The sequence below is a fragment of the Syzygium oleosum genome, unplaced genomic scaffold (genome assembly GCF_021117445.2).
Source record: "Syzygium oleosum isolate NSW1041296 unplaced genomic scaffold, Sole_v2.1 Sole_v2.11, whole genome shotgun sequence".
Taxonomy (NCBI): domain Eukaryota; kingdom Viridiplantae; phylum Streptophyta; class Magnoliopsida; order Myrtales; family Myrtaceae; genus Syzygium; species Syzygium oleosum.
The window spans coordinates 5,100,485-5,126,105 of NW_026607495.1; the positions used below are offsets into that span (position 1 = coordinate 5,100,485).

At 38.9% G+C, this 25,621-nt stretch overlaps 2 protein-coding genes across 2 annotated transcripts; both read right to left on the bottom strand.

Moving 5' to 3' along the window:
- Positions 1–6,326: 6,326 nt before the first annotated feature.
- On the bottom strand, positions 6,327–17,901 carry LOC115673813 (G-type lectin S-receptor-like serine/threonine-protein kinase At1g61370). Its single transcript, XM_030596071.2, has 5 exons — positions 17,735–17,901; positions 7,703–7,913; positions 7,276–7,513; positions 6,938–7,088; positions 6,327–6,651 (listed from the first exon to the last, which is right to left on the bottom strand). The coding sequence occupies exons 1-5, from the start codon at positions 17,828–17,830 to the stop codon at positions 6,349–6,351; spliced, it is 999 nt and encodes a 332-aa protein (XP_030451931.1). The 5' UTR covers positions 17,831–17,901; the 3' UTR covers positions 6,327–6,348.
- A 2,812-nt stretch (positions 17,902–20,713) lies between these two features.
- On the bottom strand, positions 20,714–21,877 carry LOC115673842 (G-type lectin S-receptor-like serine/threonine-protein kinase At1g61480). The gene has a single exon (XM_030596094.2). The coding sequence runs from the start codon at positions 21,875–21,877 to the stop codon at positions 20,714–20,716; it is 1,164 nt and encodes a 387-aa protein (XP_030451954.2).
- Positions 21,878–25,621: the final 3,744 nt, after the last annotated feature.

The following is a 25,621-nucleotide window of genomic DNA, read 5'->3' on the forward strand; positions in this document are numbered from 1 at the left end:
AAAGCTTACCGTTACGTCAAAAGACGCCTTCGTGAGTTAATTCCAGTTTTCATATATATATATATATATATATATATATATATATATATATATATCTCAGGATCGCTATCCCCTTGTTTGGTGCACAGTTCAGTTCATTCTGCCCCTTTCGCCATCCTAGAAGCTTGCCAGAAGCCGCTCCTTGTCCAAGCCCTCTGGCCCCGGCGACCACTTCCCGCCTTCGTCAGACCGGGTTGTTACATGGTTCATTCCTCCTCCAATCATTTATTTAAATGCTCTCAAACTGAACATGACTATTCTAAGGACGTTTAGTCATTCTTATGGTGGCTATATGTTTTATCAGCTAGACATGGACCCTTTTCACTAGAACATCAGTAGATCATCGAGTTCATCCCGTCTGTCTTCAGGCATTGCATATATCAGGACTAGTAGAAAATGTACATTTACTCCTTAAAATGGTAGCCCCTCAAAATTGGCCATGTGAAGACTCGTGATGCGGAATCTATTAGTGGTGCGTTTCTAGACCGATTGGACAGGCAGAAGTCCAAACGGAAGGCGAAACAGTGATGTGACTAAAACCGGTGGACCCGATCGACGACATCGGATATTTTTTATGAGTTAATTTAAAAAGGCAGTTTTCTAATTTTGATGTTTTACGCTTTCCAATTTAGATTATGTAACTTTCCTATTATGATTAGGTTTCCAATTCAGATTAGGTAACTTTCCTATTATGATTAGATTTCCAATTTAGATTAGGTAACTTTCCTATTATGATTAGGTTTCCTATTGTAATTAGGTTTAACCCCTATAAAAGGGTGTTTAGGGTTGTTTTGAAGACAGAATATTCTTATCATCAATATTGAATTTCGAGATTTTTCTCTCTAAGCAAGGTTTTGCTTGAATTATTCGCGGAACGCTATGTCAGGTGGTATCAAAGCCTATGGCGACTAGCGGTGGTCTTCGTGATGATGCTCAGGAGACTGGAGCCCCAACCCTTGGGGACGACGCGCTGCAACGTTTGGAGCAGCGTTTAATGGAACGCTTGGATCAACGATTCGATCAAAGTCTTCGTCGTTTCGAAGAACGATTTGACGAGTTAACAGAAGGATTCGAAGGTCTCAGCGTTGATGTGAACCGGAATCGGCGGAACGACAGAAGGCCGGGTGCAGATCTTGCTCGCGGTGATCTTGTTGATAGGCCTGTTCCTGTCCATAGGCAGAATAACCCTCTGTTTTCAGAGAGTTCGGAAGAAGAAGAAACTGAAAATTTTGATGAGGAACGTGCTGATTATGGCGGCAGACGTCGTCATGGAGGATTTCAAAGAGGATATGATCGGAGAGATGGAAGACGACGCTATGACGATCGTGAAGGTAACGACTTTAAATTAAAAGTCGATATCTCTTATTTTAATGGTAGTCTGGGCATAGAAGAATTTCTGGATTGGCTTGCTGATATAGATAGATTTTTAGACTATATGGAGACCCCTGGTGAGAAAAGGGTGCGATTAGTAGCCTGTAGATTAAAGGGCGGTGCGTCTGCATGGTGGGAGAGATTACAGAATAGGAGAGAACGAGAAGGGAAAGAGAGAGTTCAAACTTGGACTAGGATGAGGAGGCTGCTGAAGCAAGAATTCCTTCCACCCGACTATGAGCAGATTATGTTTCAGCAATACCAACGTTGCCATCAGGGCAATCGGACTGTGCATGAGTATACGGCCGAATTTATGAGATTGACGGAGCGGAATAATTTATCAGAGACGGAGGGACAGCAGGTGGCTAGATATCTTGATGGTTTGAAACCCTTCATTCGAGATAAAATTGGAGTGCAGTTTCTGCGAAATTTAACTGAAGCCAAGAATATGGCGATGAAGGCAGAATTGATGCAGCAAGATAGGGGATGAAGAGGCTACGAAAATTATCGAGGTAGCAGCTCGAGCAGTTCAGTAGAAAAGAGCAGTTTCAATAATCGCTTTAACGCAGGGTGAAATCAGGAAGATAAGGCGGTAGAAAAGTGCCCTATGAACGAGCCGAGGGATAAGGGAACGCAAGCACAGAAAACTGTGAACCCTAACCCTTATACTAAACCAGCCGCGATAAAGTGTTACAGGTGTAATCAGCCCGGGCACCGTTCTAATGAATGCCCTCAGAGAAAGACCATAAACGTAGCAGCGAGAGAAGAGGAGGAAGATGGATATTGCTGTGCACCGGATGGTGAGGACGATGATTTTGAAGATGAAGAAGAGGAGCAAGTAAACTGTGTGGTGCGTAGAATGATGTTGGCCCCAAAACAAGAAGATGATTCGCAGCGCCATCAGTTATTCCGAACCAGGTGCACCATTCTGGGAAAGATCTTTGCTGTGGTTATTGATAGTGGAAGTATGGAGAATATCATTGGGAAGGAGGCAGTGAAGAAGCTGGGGATACCCGTGGAGAAGCATCCTAATCCCTATACGTTATGATGGATTAAATCTGAAGCGGAAAGCATTCGGATAACTGAGCCATGTAAAATTCCATTCTCCATCGGTAAATATCATGATGAGCTGTATTGTGATGTAGTAGACATGGATGTATGTCATGTGTTATTTGGGAGACCGTGGCAATTTGACGTAGATGCTCAGCATTCGGGAAGAAGCAATCAGTATAACCTCGTGAAGGATGGAGTGAAGTATACGTTGCTGCCACTGAAGAACAAAGGAAAACAAGCTGCTGAAAATAATTTCCTTACCCTTACGAGGAAATTTGAAGCTGAGGTTAAGGAGACCCGACAGATTCACGTGCTGGTCGTGAAACAAGCAATTGAGACTGAGGCTGAATTACAAGTGGAGGAGCAGCCCGAATCAATTAAACCTTTAATGAAGGAATTTAGCGAACTGATGCCTGAAGAGATTCTAGATAAGTTGCCGCCTATGCGCGATATTCAGCACCATATAGACTTAATTCCTGGTGCTAGTCTACCAAATTTACCGCACTACAGGATGAGTCCAAAAGAGAGCGAGATTCTAAAAGAGAAGGTGGAGGAGTTGTTGCGAAAGGGACACATTCAGAATAGCATGAGCCCATGTGCTGTTCCGGCCTTGTTGACTCCTAAGAAAGATGGGAGTTGGCGGATGTGTGTAGATAGCAGGGCTATTAATAAAATAACCGTGAGTTACACGGTGCTAAGTGGTTTTCGAAGCTGGATTTGAAGAATGGATACCATCAGATTCGGATTCGGCTCGGAGATGAGTGGAAGACAGCTTTCAAAACAAAGGAGGGGTTGTACGAATGGTTGGTGATGCCTTTTGGACTTTCCAATGCTCCAAGCACTTTCATGAGGCTTATGAATCAGGTTCTGAAATCTTTTATTGGCAAATTTGTTGTAGTTTATTTTGATGATATCCTGATTTATAGTAAGACCGAGGAGGATCATCGATGCATTTAAGGGAGGTGTTGAGCCTTACATTAATAAGTCTGTATATTAATCTTAAGAAGTGCAGTTTTTTAACTAATAAGCTGTTATTCTTGGGGTTTATTATTACTGCTGAAGGAATAGAGGTAGATGAGGCGAAGGTAAGAGCAATCAGAGAGTGGCCGACTCCTAAAACAGTTTCTGACGTTATGAGTTTTCATGGGTTAGCTACTTTCTATCGGCGATTTATTAAGAATTTCAGTACTATCATAGCCCCAATTACTGAATGTATGAAGAAAGGCAAATTTCTATGGGGAGAGGAAGCTGAGAATAGTTTTGCTATTTTGAAGGAGAAGTTATGTACTGCACCTGTTCTTGCTTTACCTGATTTTGATAAACTGTTTGAAGTGGACTGTGATGCTAGTGGAGTGGGTATAGGAGCTGTTTTATCTCAAGAGTGCAGACCAGTTTGCTATTTTAGTGAGAAGCTCAGTGACGTAAGGCAGAAGTGGAGCACTTATGATAAAGAATTCTATTCTGTCGTAAGGGCTTTGAAAACCTGGGAGCATTATCTGATTGGGAAAGAATTCGTCCTTTATTCTAATCATGAAGTTTTGAAGTATCTGAATAGTTAGAAGAGGATTAGCAAAGATATGCATGCGCGATAGTGTCAATTCTTGTAAAAATTTCCTTTCAGATTACAGCACAAGTCAGGTGTGCATAATATCGTAGCAGATGCATTGAGTAGGAGAGCTGGCTTGTTGATTACATTAAGCCAAGACATCTTAGGGTTGAGCAGTTGAAAGACTGTTATGCAGATGATGATGACTTTGGAAAAATTTGGGAGTCATGTGCTGCTGGTCAACCTGTACAAGAATTTTATGTGCAGGATGGCTATTTGATGTGTAGCAACCAGCTTTGCCTTCCTCGAACATCATTACGAGAGAAGGTAAGTCGCGATTTACATGATGGTGGATTAGCTGCACATCTAGGTCGTGATAAAACTGTTGCTGCAGTCCGGGAGCGATTTTACTGGCCCCAGTTGCGTAGAGATGTCAGTAGGTACGTACAAAAGTGTTATGTTTGCCAGACTGCTAAGGGTCAATCTAAGAATACAGGTCTGTATATGCCTTTACCTGTTCCTAACAATATATGGGAAGATCTATTCATGGATTTTGTGCTTGGTTTACCACGGACACAAAGAGGCGTGTATTCTGTTTTCGTTGTGGTTGACAGATTTTCCAAGATGGCGCACTTCATTCCTTGTAGGAAAACTTCTGATGCAGTAAGTGTGGCCAGATTATTCTTTAAGGAAGTGGTTCGTTTGCATGGTGTGCCCAAGTCTATTACCTCAGATAGGGATAGTAAATTTCTAGGGCATTTTTGGCGGACTTTATGGAAACTGTTTGATTCATCTTTGAATTTCAGTAGCACAGCTCACCCGCGGACTGATGGGCAAACAGAGGTGGTTAATAGAACTCTGGGAAACTTGATTCGAAGCATTTGTGGAGATACGCTAAAGCAATGGGATGTTGCTTTATCACAAGCAGAGTTTGCTTATAATAATGCGGTTCATAGTTCTATTGGCAGGTCGCCTTTTTCTGTTGTTTATACAAAGGCGCCTCAGCATACTCTGGATTTGGTACAGTTGCCTAAGCAAGCGGATAAAAGTGTAACAGCGGATCATATGGCTAAACAGATTGTGGAGGTGCATCGTGAAGTCAAACAGAAGCTGGAGGAAGCTAATCAAAAGTATAAAGCTGCAGCAGTTAAGCACCGGCGGAAGCAGGTGTTTGCGGTAGGTGATCAAGTCATAATTTTTCTTCGTAAAGAGCGATTACCAGCTGGATCTTATAGTAAATTACAGCCAAAGAAGTATGGACCTTACGCTGTCAGCAAGAAAATCAACGATAATGCTTTTGTTATAGACCTTCCACATAGCATGGGCATATCCAACACTTTTAATGTTGCTGATTTGTCACCGTTTCATGAGTCCACAGAGCCGTTATATCCAGATCCTGATTTTAACTCGAGGACGAGTTCTTTTCAAGTGGAGGAGAATGATGCGGAATCTATTAGTGGTGCGTTTCTGGACCGATTGGACAGGCAGAAGTCCAAACTGAAGGCGAAACAGTGATGTGACTAAAACCGGTGGACCCGATCGACGACATCGAATATTTTTTATGAGTTAATTTAAAAAGGCAGTTTTCTAATTTTGATGTTTTACGCTTTCCAATTTAGATTAGGTAACTTTCCTATTATGATTAGGTTTCCAATTCAGATTAGGTAACTTTCCTATTATGATTAGGTTTCCAATTTAGATTAGGTAACTTTCCTATTATGATTAAGTTTCCTATTGTAATTAGGTTTAACCCCTACAAAAGGGTGTTTAGGGTTGTTTTGAAGACAGAACATTCTTCTCATCAATATTGAATTTCGAGATTTTTCTCTCTAAGCAAGGTTTTGCTTGAATTATTCGCGGAACGCTGCGTCAACTCAACTCCATACCCTGCTTGCTCTGATGTTGTGGTGGTCATTCAAGAAAAATTACCGGTTTTGCTGTAAACAATGCATGATGTACAGATTATGCATTGGAATGGAATGCTTCAAGATGAGCTGATTTTCATATTGCATTTGCTTGGGGTTTTTACTGTCATTGAGGGAACCTAAAGTAGATCCACTTATGGTAGTTTGGCTTTTGAAGATGATTTATTCTTGTGGTAGAGTTTGGAACTTCTGATATTACTACAAACAAAAACACCGAACGCCATAAAGTTGGATACTGACTTCATTTCAACAATAAAATTCCAAAAAACAAATGCGACACTGTACATTTGACAAAAAATAAAATGAACGCACACCAACATTAACATGATGATCTATCCGTGCACATCCTACAACCTGAAATTGTCCTAAAGTTAAAACAGAACATTCAACAGAGCAATGAATCTGCAAAGTTGATCACCTTCCTTCAACAAAAGAATTAGTGATTATGTTCTTGGACCAACTACTTTTGTAGCCCGACTGAATCTTATGATCAAATAACTTTTGGAAGGTAAATGTCGGCTCTTTTGGTTGCAGAAGCTTCATTTCACCGGTCAGCATCAGAGCTATAGTCGACATGTTTGGTCTGTCCACCGCATGATCCTGGACACACAGAAGCCCAATCTGAATGCACTTCATTACTTCTGATGGAGAAGAAGAATCCGCAATTGTTTCATCCAACAAATCAAAATCTCTTCCCTCAAGCCACAGTTGCCACGCCTGCAATAATCATGCTTTTTCCAAATGAACTAGAAAGTATGGGGAACTTGTTATAACACATCCTCTAGATCATGATTATATTGCGCAGATGAAATTTTGGGAAATATACTAATATGCCTTCAAGAGCCAAGATTGAGAAACAGTAAGGTGTAGTCCTTAAATTGTCAACATTTAAATAGATCAATTAGCAAGGTGTAAGGAAGACTGTAATATAGATTTTAAACGCAAATGTGGTCTTAGTCCGACCCAAGAATAACAATTAAATTCACTATATATTGTCACTTACATATGATAGAAGATTGGGATCTTCTCCATCGTAAGACCAGCTTGTATTCTTCTTGCCACTGACAATTTCTAGTACAAGTACTCCAAAGCTATAGACATCAGATTTCTCTGAAAATATCCCACCCATTGCATACTCTGGAGATATATAGCCACTTCCATAAAATGCATGATGAAAATAATTAATGAGTTTTACCGAAAAAGGCATATCATACCTCTCATTAAATGACATAAAGTAGAGATACGCAAGCTGATGAAAGTTGACAAATTTTTCTACTGTTCTTGTCTGAATTATGAAAATTTTATGGGTGGATCAATAAATCTTGTAATTCAAGTGCTTACAGTGTTCCCACAACCCTGTGAGTGTTAGCCAAATCCTGTGTGCCTTGAAACATCCGTGCAAGGCCAAAATCAGAAATTTTTGGATTTAACTTCTCATCGAGGAGGATGTTGCTGACTTTCAAGTCTCGGTGGATAACCCGTAGGCATGAATCCCTGTGGAGATAGAGAAGTCCTCTAGCAACCTCCTGGGTGATGCGGAAGCGTTTGTCCCAGCTGAGTTCGGCCTTCCTTTTCCAATCTAACCAAAGACACCATAGAAAATATCTTTTAGAAATGATACAATACTGGTAAGATGTATTATAGAAACATAACTTGTTTCTCTAGACTTGGTCTAAGTCTCACCATGCCCTACACTTCTTTATATGAAGGAAAAGAAGGTGAAATAAACAAGTATATAAGGGGTTCCTTTCAGAGAGTGGAAACCAACCAAAGAGAAAGGTGTCCAAGCTTTTGTTTGGCAAGTATTCGTAAACTAATATTTTCTCTTCTTGTTCAACGCAGCATCCAATGAGCCGTATGAGATTTCGGTGTTGAAGCTTCGATATTAGACTTATCTCATTCTCGAATTCCTCCATTCCTTGGCTCGAACTGCTAGAAAGCCTTTTCACAGCCACCTCTTTCCCATCTGTCAGCTTTCCCTGTATTTTCCAAAGTCTAGATAGGATCATTCCTTTCATTAGGTAGGCAGATTAGCATGTAAGGGATGTTTTGGAGTAAACTGTGTTGAGGAAAACTCCTATTGATTTTGAAATTGACAAAACCTTCTATGTTATTGTAAATATGATACTTATTCTGAGCTAATTTATTCCAGGTCTGTATATTCTGGAAGTTCAGAAGAAAGTTATTCAGACTGTCAAGTATGTTTTTTAAGACCCACATAATCTAGGTTCTGATATTCAGACGCAGAAGTTATTAAGATGCAGATGCAGAAGCAGAAGTTATTCAGATGCAGATGCAGACGAAAAAATTAATCAGACGCAGAAATTCTTCAGACGCAGACGCAGAAGTTCTTCAAATGCAGACGCAGAATTTCTTTAGACGCAGAATTCAGAACATATCACAATAGCTAGTGATCTGGCATGGATTTCACAGAAGGAATGTTCCGATTGTCTCAATCTAAATCAAATTGATTGACAATCAAACATCACGATAAGAATGCATTACAACGGACAAAGCTCTACTTATGGAAACCAAGATTCTGATTGTATGGGCGACCAGAATCAGCAGGATTCAAAATCTGTCATCCAACGGCTACTCAATCCTTTCTATACAAATCTGTCCAAGGTGAAGATTGGAAGATGATCCTCTGAAAGCTGTCCAACGGCTAGTTTGGAAGTAGAGGAGTATTTAAGGAGGTCAACGAGCAGCAGAAGGAACACAGAATCAAGAATCAACAAGTCCAAAGTCTGAGCATACTCCAATCATTTCTCTTGTCGTTCTGAGCAAAACATTAAGATCTTGAGGGACACTTTGTAAGAGTGATTGTGTGAGATAGAGAGTCCTATCATACACAAGAGTGTTAACACTCAGAAGTTGTAATTCCTCTTGATTACATAGTGAAATCCAGCCGGTAGGCTGTAAGCGTGGGAGAGTGGACGTAGGCTTGCTATAAGCCGAACCACTATAAACTTGTGTGCAGATTCTCTATCTCTTATCTCTTATCTCTTGCTTTACATTCTGCACATCAAGAGTACCGTCTTTATAATCTGTCTTGAATCTGAATTTTATTCAGACTCTACTGTGATTTATTTTGTTTCCGCATAAATTATCAAAAATTGTTTAAGATCACCTATTCACCCCCCTCTAGGTGATCCTTGCTAGCTACATCAATTGGTATCAGAGCAGGTAGCTTATTTATTGAAGTGTCTTACTTCTGAGCTAACGATCTATATGGCTAGCTATGGTGCTCCAGGGCTCATTGAAGGACAGAGCAACAACAGACCACCATATTTCGATGGCAAGGAATATAGTGTCTGGAAGAATAAGATGAAGGCATTCATAAAGTCAATTGATCACATGCAATGGGATGTCATCATCAGAGAAGTCAATCCAAGATCTTCTGATTTAAAAGAAAAGGCAGAAGCAAGCATAGCAACAGATCCTCCATTATCTCAAACTGAGATATCCAAAAGAGAAACCTTAGATTCCAAAGCAATTTATTCTCTCTATTGTGCTTTATCTCCTATTGAATATAAAAAAATTGCTGCTTGTGAATCAGCTAAGGAAATCTGGGATACTCTCCTTGTCACTTATGAAGGAACAGATCGAGCCAAGGAAACTCAAATCAATCTTTTGCTTGGTCAATATGAATCCTTCAAAATGAAGCCTGGAGAATCAATTGCTGATTTGTATGACAGGTTTACTGATATAGTAAACGGTCTTGCTTATCAAGGACAACCAGTTCCAGATGCAATGAAAGTCAACAAACTGTTGAGAGGACTGACAAATCAGTGAGATAATATCAAAACATCTCTTCGAGAGACACAAAGGATCAAGCCTCTATCAGTGAATGAGTTAATTGGAACTCTTCAATCATATGAGACTGAGAAACGGAATGAGGAGATTGAATCCAAAGGTAATAAATCAATTGCTTTGAAGACTAACATTGATTCTGATGCAGATTCTGAAGATGAAGACGTTGATGATGAAGAACTAGCTCTCTTTATAAAGAAGTATAAGAAAATGAAGATCAAAGGAAGAAACCTCAGAGGTAAGAAGCCTTTTGAGAAGAAGAAGTCTTTCGATGAAACCGAGAGATCGAAGGATGTTATATGCTTTCACTGTAAGAAACGTGGACATATCAAGCCAAATTGTCCACTTCTGAAAAAGAAGACCAAGTTTGAGAAAGCAAAGAAGGCCTTAAAAGCAGAAACCTGGAGTGACACAGAGTGTGAAGACAGTGATGAAGATATCTCAAATTTCTGTCTAATGGCTAAGTCAGACTCAGACTCAGATTCAGATTCTGATCCCAAAGTGGAGATTGAGGTAAAACATTCTGACATGCCTATTGAAGTATCAAATTACATTGATGAATTATGCTTTGAATTCAAGACTGCTCTTAAATGCATCTCTTCTTTGAAAAAGGAAAATTCATCACTGAGGCAACAGGATGTTTCACAAAAAGAAAAAATCGATTTCCTTCAAAAAGAATTTCATCAAGTCAAGGAAAGTCGAGATTTTCTTTCCAAAGAAAATGTGGTTTCGAAAAAGCAAGTTTCAGAAATTACTTCCAAGTTTTCAAAGGGTTCAGAAACCTTGAAGCATATCCTTTCTATCCAAATTCCTTACTACAACAAATCTGGTCTCGGATTTGTGAAGGAAAGTGATAGCTTGATTGATTTTCCAAAGGTCAAGGAGAGATTAAAACAAAGACCTCCTCGACAAGCTTATAAAACCACTTCAAAAGGAATTTTGTAAAACCTGTTGGCCGAAGTGCACTCAGGTGCTCAAAATGTGGAGATCCACAACATTTTGAGAATGAATGCCCTAAGGTCTGGAGGCCTGTTAGAAGAGATTTTGTTAAGACAGCTTATACTAATACTCAAGGACCCAAACAAATTTGGGTACCAAAGAAAACTTGAGATGTTGTGATTTTTGCAGGTTACCACAAAGAGAAAAAGGAAGTGGTACCTAGATAGTGGATGCTCTAGACATATGACAGGAAATCCAAGTATATTCGTTGATCTTCACAATCTGAATGGTGAAAAAGTTTCCTTTGGAGGAAATACCAAAGGAAAAATCGTTGGCAAAGGAACAGTTGAAATTGGAGGACTTACAATCAATGATGTTTCTTTGGTGAAAGGACTCAACTACAATCTGATAAGCATAAGCCAACTATGTGATACAGGTTTCAGAATCAACTTTCAAGAAGATACATGCTCAGGGACAAGCAAAAATTCTTCTCAAACATTTACAGGAAGAAGACATGGCAATATCTATATTCTAGATGTCAATCCAAACTCCACTCATTGCTTGATCTCAATCAAAGAGGATGAAGATCTATGGCATAGAAGATTGGGGCATATCAGTATGAAACAAATCTCAAAGATCTCAAACAAGAAACTGGTTCGAGGTCTACCAGATTTGAAATACAAGAAAACAGAGTTATGCAATGCCTGCACTCTAGGAAAACAAGTAAGAAGTTCTTTCAAGTCTATTCATCATGTTTCCACTGATCGTGCCCTGCAGCTTCTTCATATGGATCTATTTGGACCAACAAGAACACAGAGTATTGGTGGTAAGAAATATTGTTTAGTCATTGTTGATGACTTCACAAGATTTACTTGGGTGTTCTTCCTTGCTCATAAAAATGAAGCATTTTCATATTTTTCAAAATTTGCAAAAAGAGTTCAGAATGAAAAGGGCTATTCCATTTCCAGCATTAAAACTGATCATGGGGGACAATTTGAAAATCAAAGTTTTTCAGATTTTTGTGAGGAAAATGGCTTTCAACACAATTTTTCTACTCCTTATACACCAGAACAAAATGGTGTTGTGGAGAGGAAAAATCGTTCTTTGCAAGAAATGGCAAGAACTCTGTTGATTGAAAGCAAAATTCCGTTTCTTTTCTGGGCAGATCTAGTTTTTACAGCATGTTATATCATTAACAGAGCTTTTCTCAGACCCATTCTTGAGAAAACTCCCTATGAGCTTTACAAAGGTAGAAAGCCCAACATTTCATATTTTCGTGTATTTGGTTGTAAATGCTATATTCTGAAAAATCCAAATGATCGCACTGGTAAGTTTGATGAGAAAGCAGATGAAGGATTTTTCCTTGGATATTCTACTTCAAGTAAAGCATACAGAGTCTTCAACAAGAACTCTCAGACTGTTGAAGAATCTATGAATGTAAGGTTTGAAGAAAACATTCAGACTCACAGAGATGAATCTGAACCTTCTCCCAACATTCAAGAATTATTAGAAGATCATCAACAATCAGTATCAGAAGGAAAAGAAGGAAAAGAAGATACAATATAGACTCAACCAGAAAGTTCAGAGTCTGCAGATTTTCAGAAGGAAAGATTTGACAAAAACTGGAAACATAAATCCAGTCATCCGAAGAACCTCATCATTGGAGAAATTGAAGATGGCATCAAGACAAGATCCAAACACAAAGAGAACATCAGCAACTTGGCGTTAATATCAGAGATAGAACCAAAAGAAGTTGGTGAAGTTTTAACAGATGAAAGCTGGATCAATGCTATGCAGGAGGAACTTCAGTTCAGAATCAATAAAGTTTGGGAGCTTGTGGCAAGACCCAAAAATTATCCAGTCATTGGAACAAAATGGGTATTCAGAAATAAACTGGATGACAAAGGGAAAGTTACAAGAAACAAAGCAAGACTGATTGCAAAAGGCTATTCTCAAGAAGAAGGCATAGATTATGATGAAACATATGCACCGGTTGCAAGGTTAGAAGCCATTCGGCTACTATTAGCTTATGCTTGTTTCCATAACTTTAAATTGTTTCAGATGGACGTGAAAAGTGCTTTTCTGAATGGATATATCAAAGAAGAAGTATATGTGGAACAACCACCTGGTTTCGAAGAACCTAGAAAGACTGATTATGTTTACAGACTCAAGAAGGCTCTTTACGGTCTGAAACAAGCACCCAGAGCTTGGTACGAAAGGTTAAGTAACTTCCTTCTGCAAAATGGTTTTACCAAAGGTAAGGTTGATACAACTTTATTTGTTAAGAAAAAGAGTAAGGATTTCCTACTTGTTCAAATTTATGTTGATGATATAATCTTTGGATCCTCTAACGAACTGCTATGCAAGGAATTCTCAAAGAATATGCAGAACGAGTTCGAGATGAGTATGATGGGAGAATTATCATTCTTTCTTGGCCTTCAAGTGAAACAAACCAAAGATGGTACATTCATTTGCCAAGAGAAGTATGCAAAGGAGATTATCAAGAAGTTTGGATTACAGAATTGCAAGAAGACAGACATTCCCATGTCTCATTCATCCAAACTGGACAAAGATGAAAATGGTAAAAAGGTTGATCAGAAGGTATATAGAAGCATGATAGGTTCATTATTGTATCTAACTGCATCTCGACCTGACATTCTTTTTAGTGTCTGTATGTGTGCGAGATTTCAATAAGACCCAAGAGAATCTCATTTTTCTGCAGTAAAGAGAATAATCAAATACATTGGAACATATCCAATGTTAGGTCTTTGGTATTCCAAAGATTCAGATTTTACTCTTACTGGATATTCTGATGCTGATTTAGTTGGATGTAAAGTGGACAGGAAAAGTACTTCAGGTACATGTCAACTGCTTGGGAATATGTTGGTATCCTGGTACTCAAAGAAGCAGAACACAGTTGCACTTTCTACAGCAGAAACAGAATATGTAGCATTGGGAAGTTGCTGTGCACAGATTCTGTGGATGAAGCAGCAATTACAAGACTTTGATATTGAAGAATCAAGTGTTGCAATCAAATGTGACAACACAAGTGCAATCAAGTTGACAAAGAACCCAATTCTTCATTCTCGAGCTAAGCATATTGAAATCAAGCATCACTTTATTCGAGATCATGTTCAAAATGGTGATGTAAATATTCAATTTATTGATTCTAAGAATCAATTAGCTGATATATTTACAAAACCTCTTGATAAATCCTCATTTGAATTCATAAGAGACAAAATGTGCATCATTTATCCATTTTCTTGAAGTGTTTGATAGACAGGAATTTTTCAGACTCAAGTATTCTCAGTCTGAACATTTTTCAGACTCACAAAGAAAGGTACGTTCCTTATTCAAATTTTGGCGGGTATATTTTTGGCATGTTTGGCAGGATATTTTTATAATCGTTACTTTTGGAAGCAAATCAGGTATGTATTCTAATTTATCTGATAAATTGTGCTTAATATATTGTTATGATATCATCCTGTTTGGTTAAGCTTCAAAGAGTATATTTTCCTCCTACTTGCTTGGGATATCTTTTTATTTTCTAAAAGTAACTTTTCCTTCCAAAAATTATCCACCTCTTTTTTAAACCCGTCCTTCTCTTTTCAAAACCCTATCAGTACGATCTTTCTCTCCCAAAACCCTTCCGATATTCAGAGACTCTCCTCTTCTTCATCCAAAGATCGAAACTTTCGTCTCCAAAGGTGATCATAATGCCGGTCAAGATGGTGGTCCATAGAAGATCTTCTCGTATTCTTAATCAAGACTCAAAATCTACCGCACCGCCGGAATATTTAGAAGTTTCAGACTCAGAATCCGATCATCCTGCAGACCCTTCTTAAGCGTCAACACCTCAGCGATCGTCTCCTCCAAAATCGTCTGGTAAAACTGATTTTCGGTTCAGAAGCATTAAACATGTGTGGGAACATTATCAAAGGTTGAAAAGGTTCAATGCCTCTGAGTCGGCTCTTCGTGCTTGTCTGAAAGACAACAATCTTCGCTCTGAAACTCACCTTGTGCAAATCTATTCTGACTACTGCACTAAATCTGGACAAGTTCCAACCCGTTCTACCCCACAAGAGACTTCCTCACGAAAGGGCAAAGAAAAAGTTGGAGAAGCTTCAACTCCTTCTGAAAAGAAATCGGTTCATGTAAGCCCTAAATCTACTAGTGCTTCAAAATTTGTTGTTCCTGATGATGATGCACGATTTTTTGAGACTTTTGAGATAAAGGTGGGAATAGCATCTGGTTTGCCTGAAACAGGAGGCTTGTTCAGAAGCACTGCGCATCAAATGTACTACAAGTTGTTACTTGCTAGAGGAGTAATGAACAATCGAATTGTGGATTTTGAATACCTGGAGAAGGCTGGCATTTCTGTATAGCACCTGTTTGAGAAGTTAGGGATTTATGAATTTTGCCTTCAATCTGCCAATACTTATGCTGAATTAACTGCCTACTTCTATTCCAATCTTTCAATTCTGTCACCAAATTGGATACAGTTTACTGTTGGTGACAAGAAGGTTGATTTAAAGGCGCATGAGTTGGCAAGGATAATTGGAGCCACACACTCCACTTTTACTCCATTGGCAGTAAATCTTGAAGAGGCTTCTCAGGTAGCTTCTGAAAATCCGAATTTTGCTCACGAATCAAAGCGACATCTCTCCTATTCTGACTTATCCAGACGATCCGTGATCTTGCATAAGATCATAATAAATTGTTTGAAGCCAAAGGATGCCTCAAAAACTGACCTATCAAAATCAGAGATCAAGCTCATTTGGGCTATCTTGACAGGTCAATCCTTTTCTCTCCCTCACCTCATCATATTCCATATGTACAGAGCATTACAGAAGAATAAGGGTCATTTGCCATATGGAGCTTTAATCTCTCGAATCTTCATGTTTCTCAATCTACCTATTCCTGGTGAGTTGCAAGAAACTATGCTTCCTCGTATGTTTGTTGGAGAACGAATGCTCTCCAAAATGAAGAAATTTGAAGATATAAGGGAAAGAGTAAAAGGAAAAGAGGCTGAAAAGTCAGAGGCAAAATCTGTTGGCAAGAAAGTTCAGAAAGCAAAGGAGCAAAGGAAAAGAACAGGTTCAGCCAGCAAGCAGCCTGATTCTCCTACCCCAATAAAAGTGTACAGCAAAAAGCGTAAAATTCTTCTGCAAGATGAAAATGATGAAGCAGAAGCTGAACACTTTGAAACAGGAGGCTCAGAACATGTTCCTAAACCAGATCCCAAGGTTTCAGAATCAATTCATGTAGAACATATTTCTGAAGATCCATCACCTGTTCAGGGGGAGATTCCAGAATCAGCCACAGGGTACAATCAGTCTGAGGAAGCTAATGTCCAAAGTCAGCCATCCGAAAATCAGAACATCCTTTTTATTCTGCTTGAGATTAAAGACAAGCAAGCTGCTCTAGAACAACATATGCAGAATCTACAGAATATTGTTGAGGAAAACACCAAGGCTCAACAACTTCAGACAGCAGCAGATAAAGCAGCATTAGAGGAAGCCATTACTATGTGCTCATCCAACATGGATAAGGCCATCAGTCAATGCAGTTCGAAGATTGAGGAGGCTGTCTCAATATTGGAAAATTTTCAATTGATTCGTACTCCTAAAAAATAGCCTGTTTTTCAACTTTTTTCTCCATTTCTTTTCAATTGGTCTGTAATATATCTCATACTTTTTGTTAGACTGGTTGATTACTTAATCTCAGTGCATTATTCTGTCTATTATTATTCTTTTTGTTGATGACAAAAAGGGGGAGAAATTATGTGCAGATTTGCAGGTTATATTCAAAAGGAAAGAAAGACACAGATATCAACAGAGTTTGCTCTTTCAATCTGTGTTTAATGAGCTTAATATGTTTATTCATTTTCAAAATAATTCAAAATGCAAGAAGTTTTGTCACCATCAAAAAGGGGGAGATTGTTGAGGAAAACTCCTATTGATTTTGAAGTTGACAAAACCTTCTATGTTATTGTAAATATGATACTTATTCTGAGCTAATTTATTCCAGGTCTGTATATTCTGGAAGTTCAGAAGAAAGTTATTCAGACTGTCAAGTATGTTTTTTAAGACCCACATAATCTAGGTTCTGATATTCAGACGCAGAAGTTATTCAGATGCAGATGCAGAAGCAGAAGTTATTCAGATGCAGATGCAGACGAAGAAATTAATCAGACGCAGAAATTCTTCAGACGCAGACGCAGAAGTTCTTCAGATGCAGACGCAGAATTTCTTCAGACGCAGAATTCAGAACGTATCACAACAGCTAGTGATCTGGCATGGATTTCACAGAAGGAATGTTCTGATTGTCTCAATCTAAATCAAATTGATTGACAATCAAACATCACGACAAGAATGCATTACAACGGACAAAGCTCTACTTATGGAAACCAAGATTCTGATTGTATGAGCGACCAGAATCAGCGGGATTCAGAATCTGTCATCCAACGGTTACTCAATCCTTTCTATACAAATCTGTCCAAGGTGAAGATTGGAAGATGATCCTCTGAAAGCTATCCAACGGCTAGTTTGGAAGTAGAGGAGTATTTAAGTAGGTCAACGAGCAGCAGAAGGAACACAGAATCAAGAATCAACAAGTCCAAAGTCTGAGCATACTCCAATCATTTCTCTTGTCGTTCTGAGCAAAACATTAAGATCTTGAGGGACACTTTGTAAGAGTGATTGTATGAGATAGAGAGTCCTATCATACACAAGAGTGTTAACACTCAGAAGTTGTAATTCCTCTTGATTACGTAGTGAAATCCAGCCGGTAGGCTGTAAGCGTAGGAGAGTGGACGTAGGCTTGCTATAAGCCGAACCACTATAAACTTGTGTGCAGATTCTCTATCTCTTATCTCTTGCTTTACATTCTGCACATCAAGAGCACCGTCTTTATAATCTGTCTTGAATCTGAATTTTATTCAGACTCTACTGTGATTTATTTTGTTTCCGCATAAATTATCAAAAATTGTTTAAGATCACCTATTCACCCCCCTCTAGGTGATCCTTGCTAGCTACATCAAACTGACCTTATAGACAGGTCCGAAGGCCCCTTGTCCCAGTTTGTTTGTGACGCTGAAGTTGTTTGTAGCACCTACAATGTCATCAAAATCAAATATTTGCATTTTGGAGGTGTCGTCTTGCTTCAGTTGCTCTTTTCATGCATTTACTTGGACCTGGTCACTAGGTTCCTAATTTGAATCTACATAAAGTAACCCCGCTGATCTGTTAAAATTTCCTGGGTGTTGAGAGGAATCCGAAATAAGTTACTGCGGTCACATAGTATGGCAGAGTAAATAGGTTTACATACTTCTCCATATTCTTCTCTGAACTCTTATCATAACGTGATTGTTTTTAATGCAGAACACAGAGCATTGCAAATACTGGACTAGGGAAATTATAAATAGACAAGTTTCTGTTGAAATTCTGAGAAATGATTGACATGATACTTGACAAACCCCAACATAAGAAGAATTGGATAGGTCATGATTAAGTCAACATTGGATTTGCCAAATAGTTCGAAGCACTAGAAAGTTCATAAATGCATCATTTGGAACATTCTTACCATTTTGGTTGTATTTCCATTTGCCGAGACAAACAGCTGCTGCACCTATTGATATGATGCCAAACACGACACTGACATAAAGCATGAGTTCCCTTGTAATCTTTGGTCCCCCTGAAACAATAATAAAAAGATCATTAGAAGAAAATGCTAGACATGCCATGCCAACTCAAACATCTAATTACAATCTTTTTGTGACGAATCACCTGCTTTGGCATCTGGTAAGCAAAGAAATAGATCTTCACCCGACATAGAGAACTCTTGAATATCTATCAGATCTCCACTCCAAACCAGACATCCTATTGTGCCCACATAAGAATAAGGTGCTGCATGAAAACCATTCTGGTTCTGTCCAGAACTGGTTTTTTGTTCCCAGAATCAGTTTTGGACCAGAAACCCGTTTAGTAACGCAATTTCATTTTTCTATTTCCGGGACAAGTTTGCTTCCAAAACTGATTCTGAAACCAGAAATGAGAACCAAAAAAAAGTTGATTTTTCATTTCTGGAACAAAAGTGAGAACCATTTCTGAGGAATTCATTTTCTTCAACACACATATTCATATGGAAGTCACGATCTTTGAGGTGAGAAAAAAAAGCAAAAAATCAAAAATTTAAAAACTTAACAGAATGGTTTAGAATCTGTGGCTACCCACTTTCAGTGAAATTTAAATTTTTTTAGGTACCGAAAAAAAAAATTAAAAATAAAATAAAAAATAAAAAAATTCGCAAAATGGCTTAGAAAACCTATGGCCACCCACTTTGAGCAAAATTTAATTTTTTTAGTTGCAAAAAAAAAATAAAAAATTCTAAAATTTAAAAACTTCACAGAATATCTTAGAATACTTGTGGCCACCCAATTTGAGCAAAATTTTATTTTTTTTAGGTGCCGAAAAAAATAAAAAAAGAGCAAAAAATAAAAAATTTCAAAACTTCAAAGAATGGCTTATAATACTTGTGGCCATCCACTTTGAGTGAAATTTAAATTTTTTTAGGTGCCGAAAAAAATAAAAAAAATAAAACATTTCAAAACTTCACAGAATAGCTTAAAATACATGTGGCCACCCACTCGAGTGAAATTTAAATTTTTTTATATGCCAACAAAAATAAAAATAAGCAAAAAAGTAAAAATTTCAAAACTTTACAGAATGACTTAAAATACCTGTGGCCACCCACTTTGAGTGAAATTTTATTTTTTTAGGTGCCGAAAAAAATAAAAATAAAAAGAAAAAAAGAAAAAATTTCAAAACTTCACAAAATGGCTTAGAATACCTGTGGCCATCCACTTTAAGCGAAATTTAAATTTTTTTAGGTGCCGAAAAAAATAAAAAATAAAAAACTTCACATAATTGCTTAGAATACCTATGGCCACCTACTTTGAGTGAAATTTAATTTTTTTTAGGTGTCAAAAAAAAATAAAAATAAGCAAAAAGGAAAAATTTTCAAAACTCCACAGAGTGGCTTAGAATACATGTGGCCATCCACTTTGAGTGAAATTTAATTTTCTTTAGGAACCAAAAAAAATAAAAAAAATAAATAAAAAATACCATTTGGGCATCTAAAAAAAATTAAATTTTACTCAAAGTGGGTGACTAGAGGTATTGTAAGTCATTCTGTGAAGTTTTGAAATTTTTAATTTTTTATGTTTTTTTTCACCTAAAAAAATTTAAATTTCACTCAAAGTGGATGGCCACATGTATTCTAAGTCATTCTGTGAAGTTTTGAAATTTTTGATTTTTTGCTTTTTTTTCACCTCCAAAAATTAAAATTTCACTCAAAGTGGGTGGCCACAGTATTCTAAGCCATTCAGTAAAGTTTTGAAATTTTTGAGTTTTTGAATTTTTTTGGGCACCTTAAAAAATTTAAATTTCACTCAAAGTGGGTGGCCACATGTATTCTAAACTATTCTATGAAGTTTTGAAATTTTTGATTTTTTGATTTTTTTTGGGCACCTAAAAAAATTTAAATTTCACTAAAAGTGGGTGGCCACAGGTATTCTAAGCAATTCTGTGAAGTTTTGAAATTTTTGATTACTTGATTTTTTTTGAAAAAATTCAACAAATTTCCTATTTTCCCGAAATCTAAATTTTTTTTATTTTCTCGACATTTTGATGATTTTTTCTGGAATTTTTTAATTTTTTGGGATTTTCTGAATTTTTTTAAAGATTTTTATGAATTTTTCGGATTTTTTATTATTTTTATTCCATTTCTAAAAAAATGGATTTTTGTTCCTGGAAATAGAATTTTCTGTTGTTTATCAAACGGGTTTTTATTTCAGGAAATAGAAATTTTGTGCTGTTATCAAACCGGTTTCTGTTCTAGAAATAGAAATTTTTTGTCATTATCAAACAAGTTTTTTTTCTCAGAAACTCATCCAGGAGCCAGAAATAAAAGAATCTATTTCTGGTTCAGGAACTCATTTCGGAACAGAATGGTTATCATTCACTATCTAAGCCATGCAGGAACAGTTATTCAGACACCAGATTTGACAGTCTTCTGTGTCCCATATGTCGGGTAAATAATCAGAGTGATCAGGCAATTTCACGTGACCGATTTTCAGAAAACCATCTTCTTTCCCAGTTGTACTCATGTTTTTCTGACAATTCAGTTCACTTTCTCGGATGCACCCTGAGGTCCAGTTTCTTTCATTCCACTGGTCGCTTGACTTCAGTTTGAACCCTTCTAAACAACTGCATATAGGCATATCGAACGCCACGCAAACACCGCAAGGACCGCAATTCCCATAAGTATCACAGGAATTTCTTGGCTCCTCCCAATTTGTTACCGAGTTCATCGCCTTTTCATCCCAAAAGTTATGCTCCAGATGTCCTTCTGACGAAATGGATGTGTAAAAGAATGGATAATTCGGGGAGCTTTGTATATAGAGAAAAACCGTTCCGTGTTCTGGATCTTGCTGAAGACTAAAATCAGTCACGTATCTCTGATCCATGTATGGCATTCCAATAAACATCGACTTGTCCCACTGTCCGGTTCTCCAGTAAGGGGTTGATCCTTTCCAAATGAAATACTGAGGCGGCATCTCTGGTGAGATACCGAAACTGAAATTTCCCGGTGCTGGATCAGTGTCGCTTTTCCAAGAGGTTAAATAAGTCTTTACTCCAGTCCTCGAATTTGTTCCCATCTTCATTCCTGGCAAAAGAGTATCACTTGGATTATCAAAGCTTTGCCAGAAGATATTTCCAGAATTTGCGTCCTGCAAGATGAAATTTCCCAAGTCCGACAGAATTGCCGAAGAATCATTAGTTTGACTGGAAGCATTAGCTGACCAAACTAAGTAGTGTCGACCATCAAGAAGCTGCAGATTTCCATCCCCACCTATCCTTGGAGTAGCGAGCTGGTCGTTATATGCAATAGGCTTGTCCCTGTTGGCCACCCAAATAATTTTGGAAGGAGTCATGTTCTTGTACCATATTCCAATATATCGGTTTTCTGAACCATTTGGAGTGAAGAAACCGAGCTCGAAGACTTGACTGGAGGAGACAAGAGTTTGGTTTTGAAAGAGTGGTTGTGATTGAGTAATCTGGTTAACTGCATGACAATGCAGTACACTAAAGAAAAGGAGGAAAATGAAGGAATAAAATGAAATACTCATATGGGAAAGATGAGCTTATGAGTATTCCTAGGACTTTGCCTTCTGTTCGCCTGAACGAAATTGGAGATTCTGTAATGCCTCTAAGAAGTATGTCTGATGTTCAATTTATTATCCTGATTGTTCCTGGTCAGAACTCTTAGGTGTTTAAAATTTTTTATTATTTCGAGTTTCCAAGAAACTCTGACAGGAGCCAAACGCTTCGCTACAAATTTGAACCTTATTTGGATGACTTGGTTGACATTGAATTCCTATTGTCCACTCTAATATGACAAATATAAGTCAGGTTCATGTTGTGAAATGGTCGGGTTTTGAGCCTGAGGACATTATTTAAGAGCAACCCTTTTGTACAGACAGTAGCCTCAATATCAATAAGTACAAAGTAGCAATGATCAGTGGGAATATGTTCCTTGTTTTTACACGGAAAAGTGAGTTTAGGTGTTAATCCGATAGGTGAGTCAACCTGTGTAGACAGAAATAACTGCGAATAGATTAATGAGTTTGTTTAGTTGGATCTACGGACGAAACATGAGCTTAAATTGAACCTTCTCATTGGAGCTAGGACTGGTAGTTTGTCCAATGACCTGTGACTACAAATTGGACAAATCAACCTGCGTACACAGGAAAAGCCAAAAAAAACCAGCATATACAGAAACCGTCTACGAAGGAGCAAAACCATCATTGGTCGGGACTAGCAATTGTCCCTAGATCTGCCATACAAGTACAAACATCCTCCAACATATTTCCTTCACGGTAATTGATTCTGTTCATTATGTCATTTGCAGAACAAGTTTGCCTTCTATGTAAAGTGTAACAGTCTGAATTTTCGATCATTTTCCCGGGATCTATGAAATGAATATTTTGGCCAATGCACTTATAGTGAGATCTCACCCAGAACTGCGCATTCTCGGGATGCTAACCTTAGGGGTAAGGCCAGTATGGGATTGAGTTCGCACGACCAAAGAACTCAACCTTGGTTTGATCTTCGACCATATCGATTGAAGAGGGAATGTTTTGAGCCAACAGAGACCGGTCTATTTGATTGATCGTGTCCGAAGGGAACTAGTGACAGACCTTCGCAATTATATGACAATCGAGGTCGCCTCGGTTCAAGTAAACTTAAACGTGATTTGACTTAGTGTCGGTCACGGGTCGAGAGCGCGTAATCCCAATGAGCCACCCGTTAGCAAGAGATAAGCTAAAGTCGCGATTGTCCGATTTTAGTCATTTCTTGGAATTCGAGCCAGGGAATCGAGAATTTTGAAAGTGACAATTTCGAGCGGCCGATGACGTTTTTGGCTTGGCCAACCTTGGGGCCACCCATTTCTGCAAAAAAATGGATTTCGGTCCGGGACCGGAAAAATGACCATTTTGCCCCTAGGCTATTTTGGGGTATTCCGAATTTTGGGCAATTTTGGGGATTAAATTATGGATTAAATTAATTATTGTTTCAGCCCAATAATGCCAATTTAGTTGGACCAAATTACCCCTAGTTAAGTTGATGTGGATTAATGTGAGCCAAGTATTAAGGGGCAAAGTTGGAATTTTGGAAATTGGGTCAAACTTCCTTGGACCAAATTTATTAGCTTTGTTTCTTACTCATCACTTCACCGGCCACTTCTCCTTCTCCCTCTCTCTCCCGAAATTCTCTCTCTCTCGTTTCCTTGCCGTGATCGTCGCCGCCGGAGGAGCACCGCCGGCCGCCGTTCGCCGCCGCCGCCGCTGCTGGTCCGGTCATTCCAGCTTCTGTCCAGCCCGTTTGTTCCGTCTGTCTAAGGTAAGTGACTTCCTCAAACTCACCTTAGGACCTCGGGTATTGAAGGACGTGTTTAGGGCTCGGTTTAGGTGATTTGTGTGGTTGTTTTGGGACTTGGAGTGAGGCTGGATGTTCGGAAATCGTGGACTGAATTGAGGGGTGGAAATATGAGATTTGGGAGGTTCGGATAGGGCCGTGATGATATGGAACGATTACGGTTTGAATTCGTGAGATTTGGTGTGATTCTCGGATTCGTGACTACTGTACCCATCCGGTTTGCTATTTTTATGGAGAATTTTGGAGACCGAATTTGAGGAAGTTTTCTTCATGAAAGTTTCTCCCAACATCTTGAAGTATAACATATTTTAAATTTGGAATTTTTGGAGACCATTTGGGTCGTACTAAGACCCATTCTCAGGCCGTATCAAAATTTTCCGGAATACTGTTCATCCCGACCTTCTTGTCTTACCGAATTTTTATAAAATTTTCCAGATCTATTTTCAATAAACCTCCTTCACAAAAGTTGTTTGCAACTTTCTTTTCTATAACATATAAAAATTTCAAAGCTTTCCAAGGTGATTTGTGTGTTGAAAGAAATGTATTTTGAGGACAAAACAGTCTGATAGAGCGAACTGATTTTGGTCTGATTTCGAGGGACAAAATGGCATGGTTGCAGATTGAACCGGATTTCGTGTTCTTCATAAGAAATGTTTATTAAGATGTTTTTTTATGATATATACAAAATTTAGAATTTTTGGAGTTTGTTTACTATTTATTTTGATGGGATTTCGGTCACTGTGTAAACTGCCCAGATTTACCCTGATTGATTCTATGGATGTTCATTTTATGAGCGAGAAATTGTGTGTGACTGCGTGCCAAGTATGTGTGGCCGTGTGGCGTGATTGTGTGATGGTAATGTGTGTTGGCATAAGGCATGTGAGGTGTGAGATTGTGTGTGACCGTGTGTTTGTGTGGCGATGTGGTACATGCAGAATGAGTGGAACGAAGGTACTGGAATGTACGATTGGTTGGAAAAGGGTCCGTCCTGAGGCGTGTACGTTTACGCGGGACGATGCCATCCCTGACGAGGTGACGATGCCCGGCCCGACGGGGTGACGATGCCTGACGTGGTCAGAAGACCGTTGGCCTGATGCGTTTTACGCGGGCGCGGTAGGAAGAAAGTGTGTGTAGAATTCCGTCCTGAGGCGTGTACGTTTACGCGAGACGATGCCGTCCCTGACGAGGTGACGATGCCCGGCCCGACAGGGTGACGATGCCTGACGTGGTCAGAAGACCGTTGGCCTGATGCGTTTTACGCGGGCGCGGTAGTGGTGGAAGGGTTGAGAATGAGTGGGATTTGGCAAGACGAGTGAGAATTGCGAAAGTTGATGCGTGGCGTGAGTTCGTGTGCGAGTGTGGTTGGTATCGTGTATCGTAGTACTCGATTATGGGATAAAATCTGCTAGGCATGGTATGGGACGTGCCCAAGTAGGTTTTGCCTTATAATCGGGGCGTACGCGCGACTATAATGTATTGCTGTGGCATGTTGGTTGTATTATTGTCTAATGTGCAGGAAGGCGCATGATGAGCTCTAGGTAGGTTCGTATGTGCTTGTCAGCTTGGCTGATCGTTGTGTGTTATGCATGTTGCGTCTGGCGGTACGTGAGTGCCTACGTGGGGTTTGGGGTTGTACACTTATTGAGATTCGTCTCATAGTTGTATAATCCACAATTTCAGACCCCCAGCCGTAAACCCGGGAAGTCCGCCTCCTCTTTTTGGAAGTCCGGGGAGCTGCCTTGGTGCCCAGTGGAGCTGCAGGTGAGTTTCCGGAGGCTCAAGCCAGAGATTCAGGAGCAGGTTGGAAGAGGACGACTATTAGGTTTTTCCCTAGGGTATTTTAGGGGTTGCGTTGGATAGGTCGACCTATAGTAAAGTTAAGTTAACCAAGCCATCTAAGCCTTTTGTTATGTCGATGATTTCGGATGCTAGTT

Excerpts from the sequence above, each read along its gene's own strand:
- LOC115673813 (XM_030596071.2), bottom strand. The coding sequence starts at position 17,830 with ATGCAAATATTTGATTTTGATGACATTGTAGGTGCTACAAACAACTTC. Across the intron at positions 7,914-17,734 it reads CCTTCGGACCTGTCTATAAG|GGAAAGCTGACAGATGGGAA; the intron begins GTCAGTTTGATG and ends TGGAAAATACAG. Across the intron at positions 7,514-7,702 it reads CTTGGACACCTTTCTCTTTG|ATTGGAAAAGGAAGGCCGAA; the intron begins GTTGGTTTCCAC and ends GTCTTTGGTTAG.
- LOC115673842 (XM_030596094.2), bottom strand. The coding sequence starts at position 21,877 with ATGAGTATTTCATTTTATTCCTTCATTTTCCTCCTTTTCTTTAGTGTA.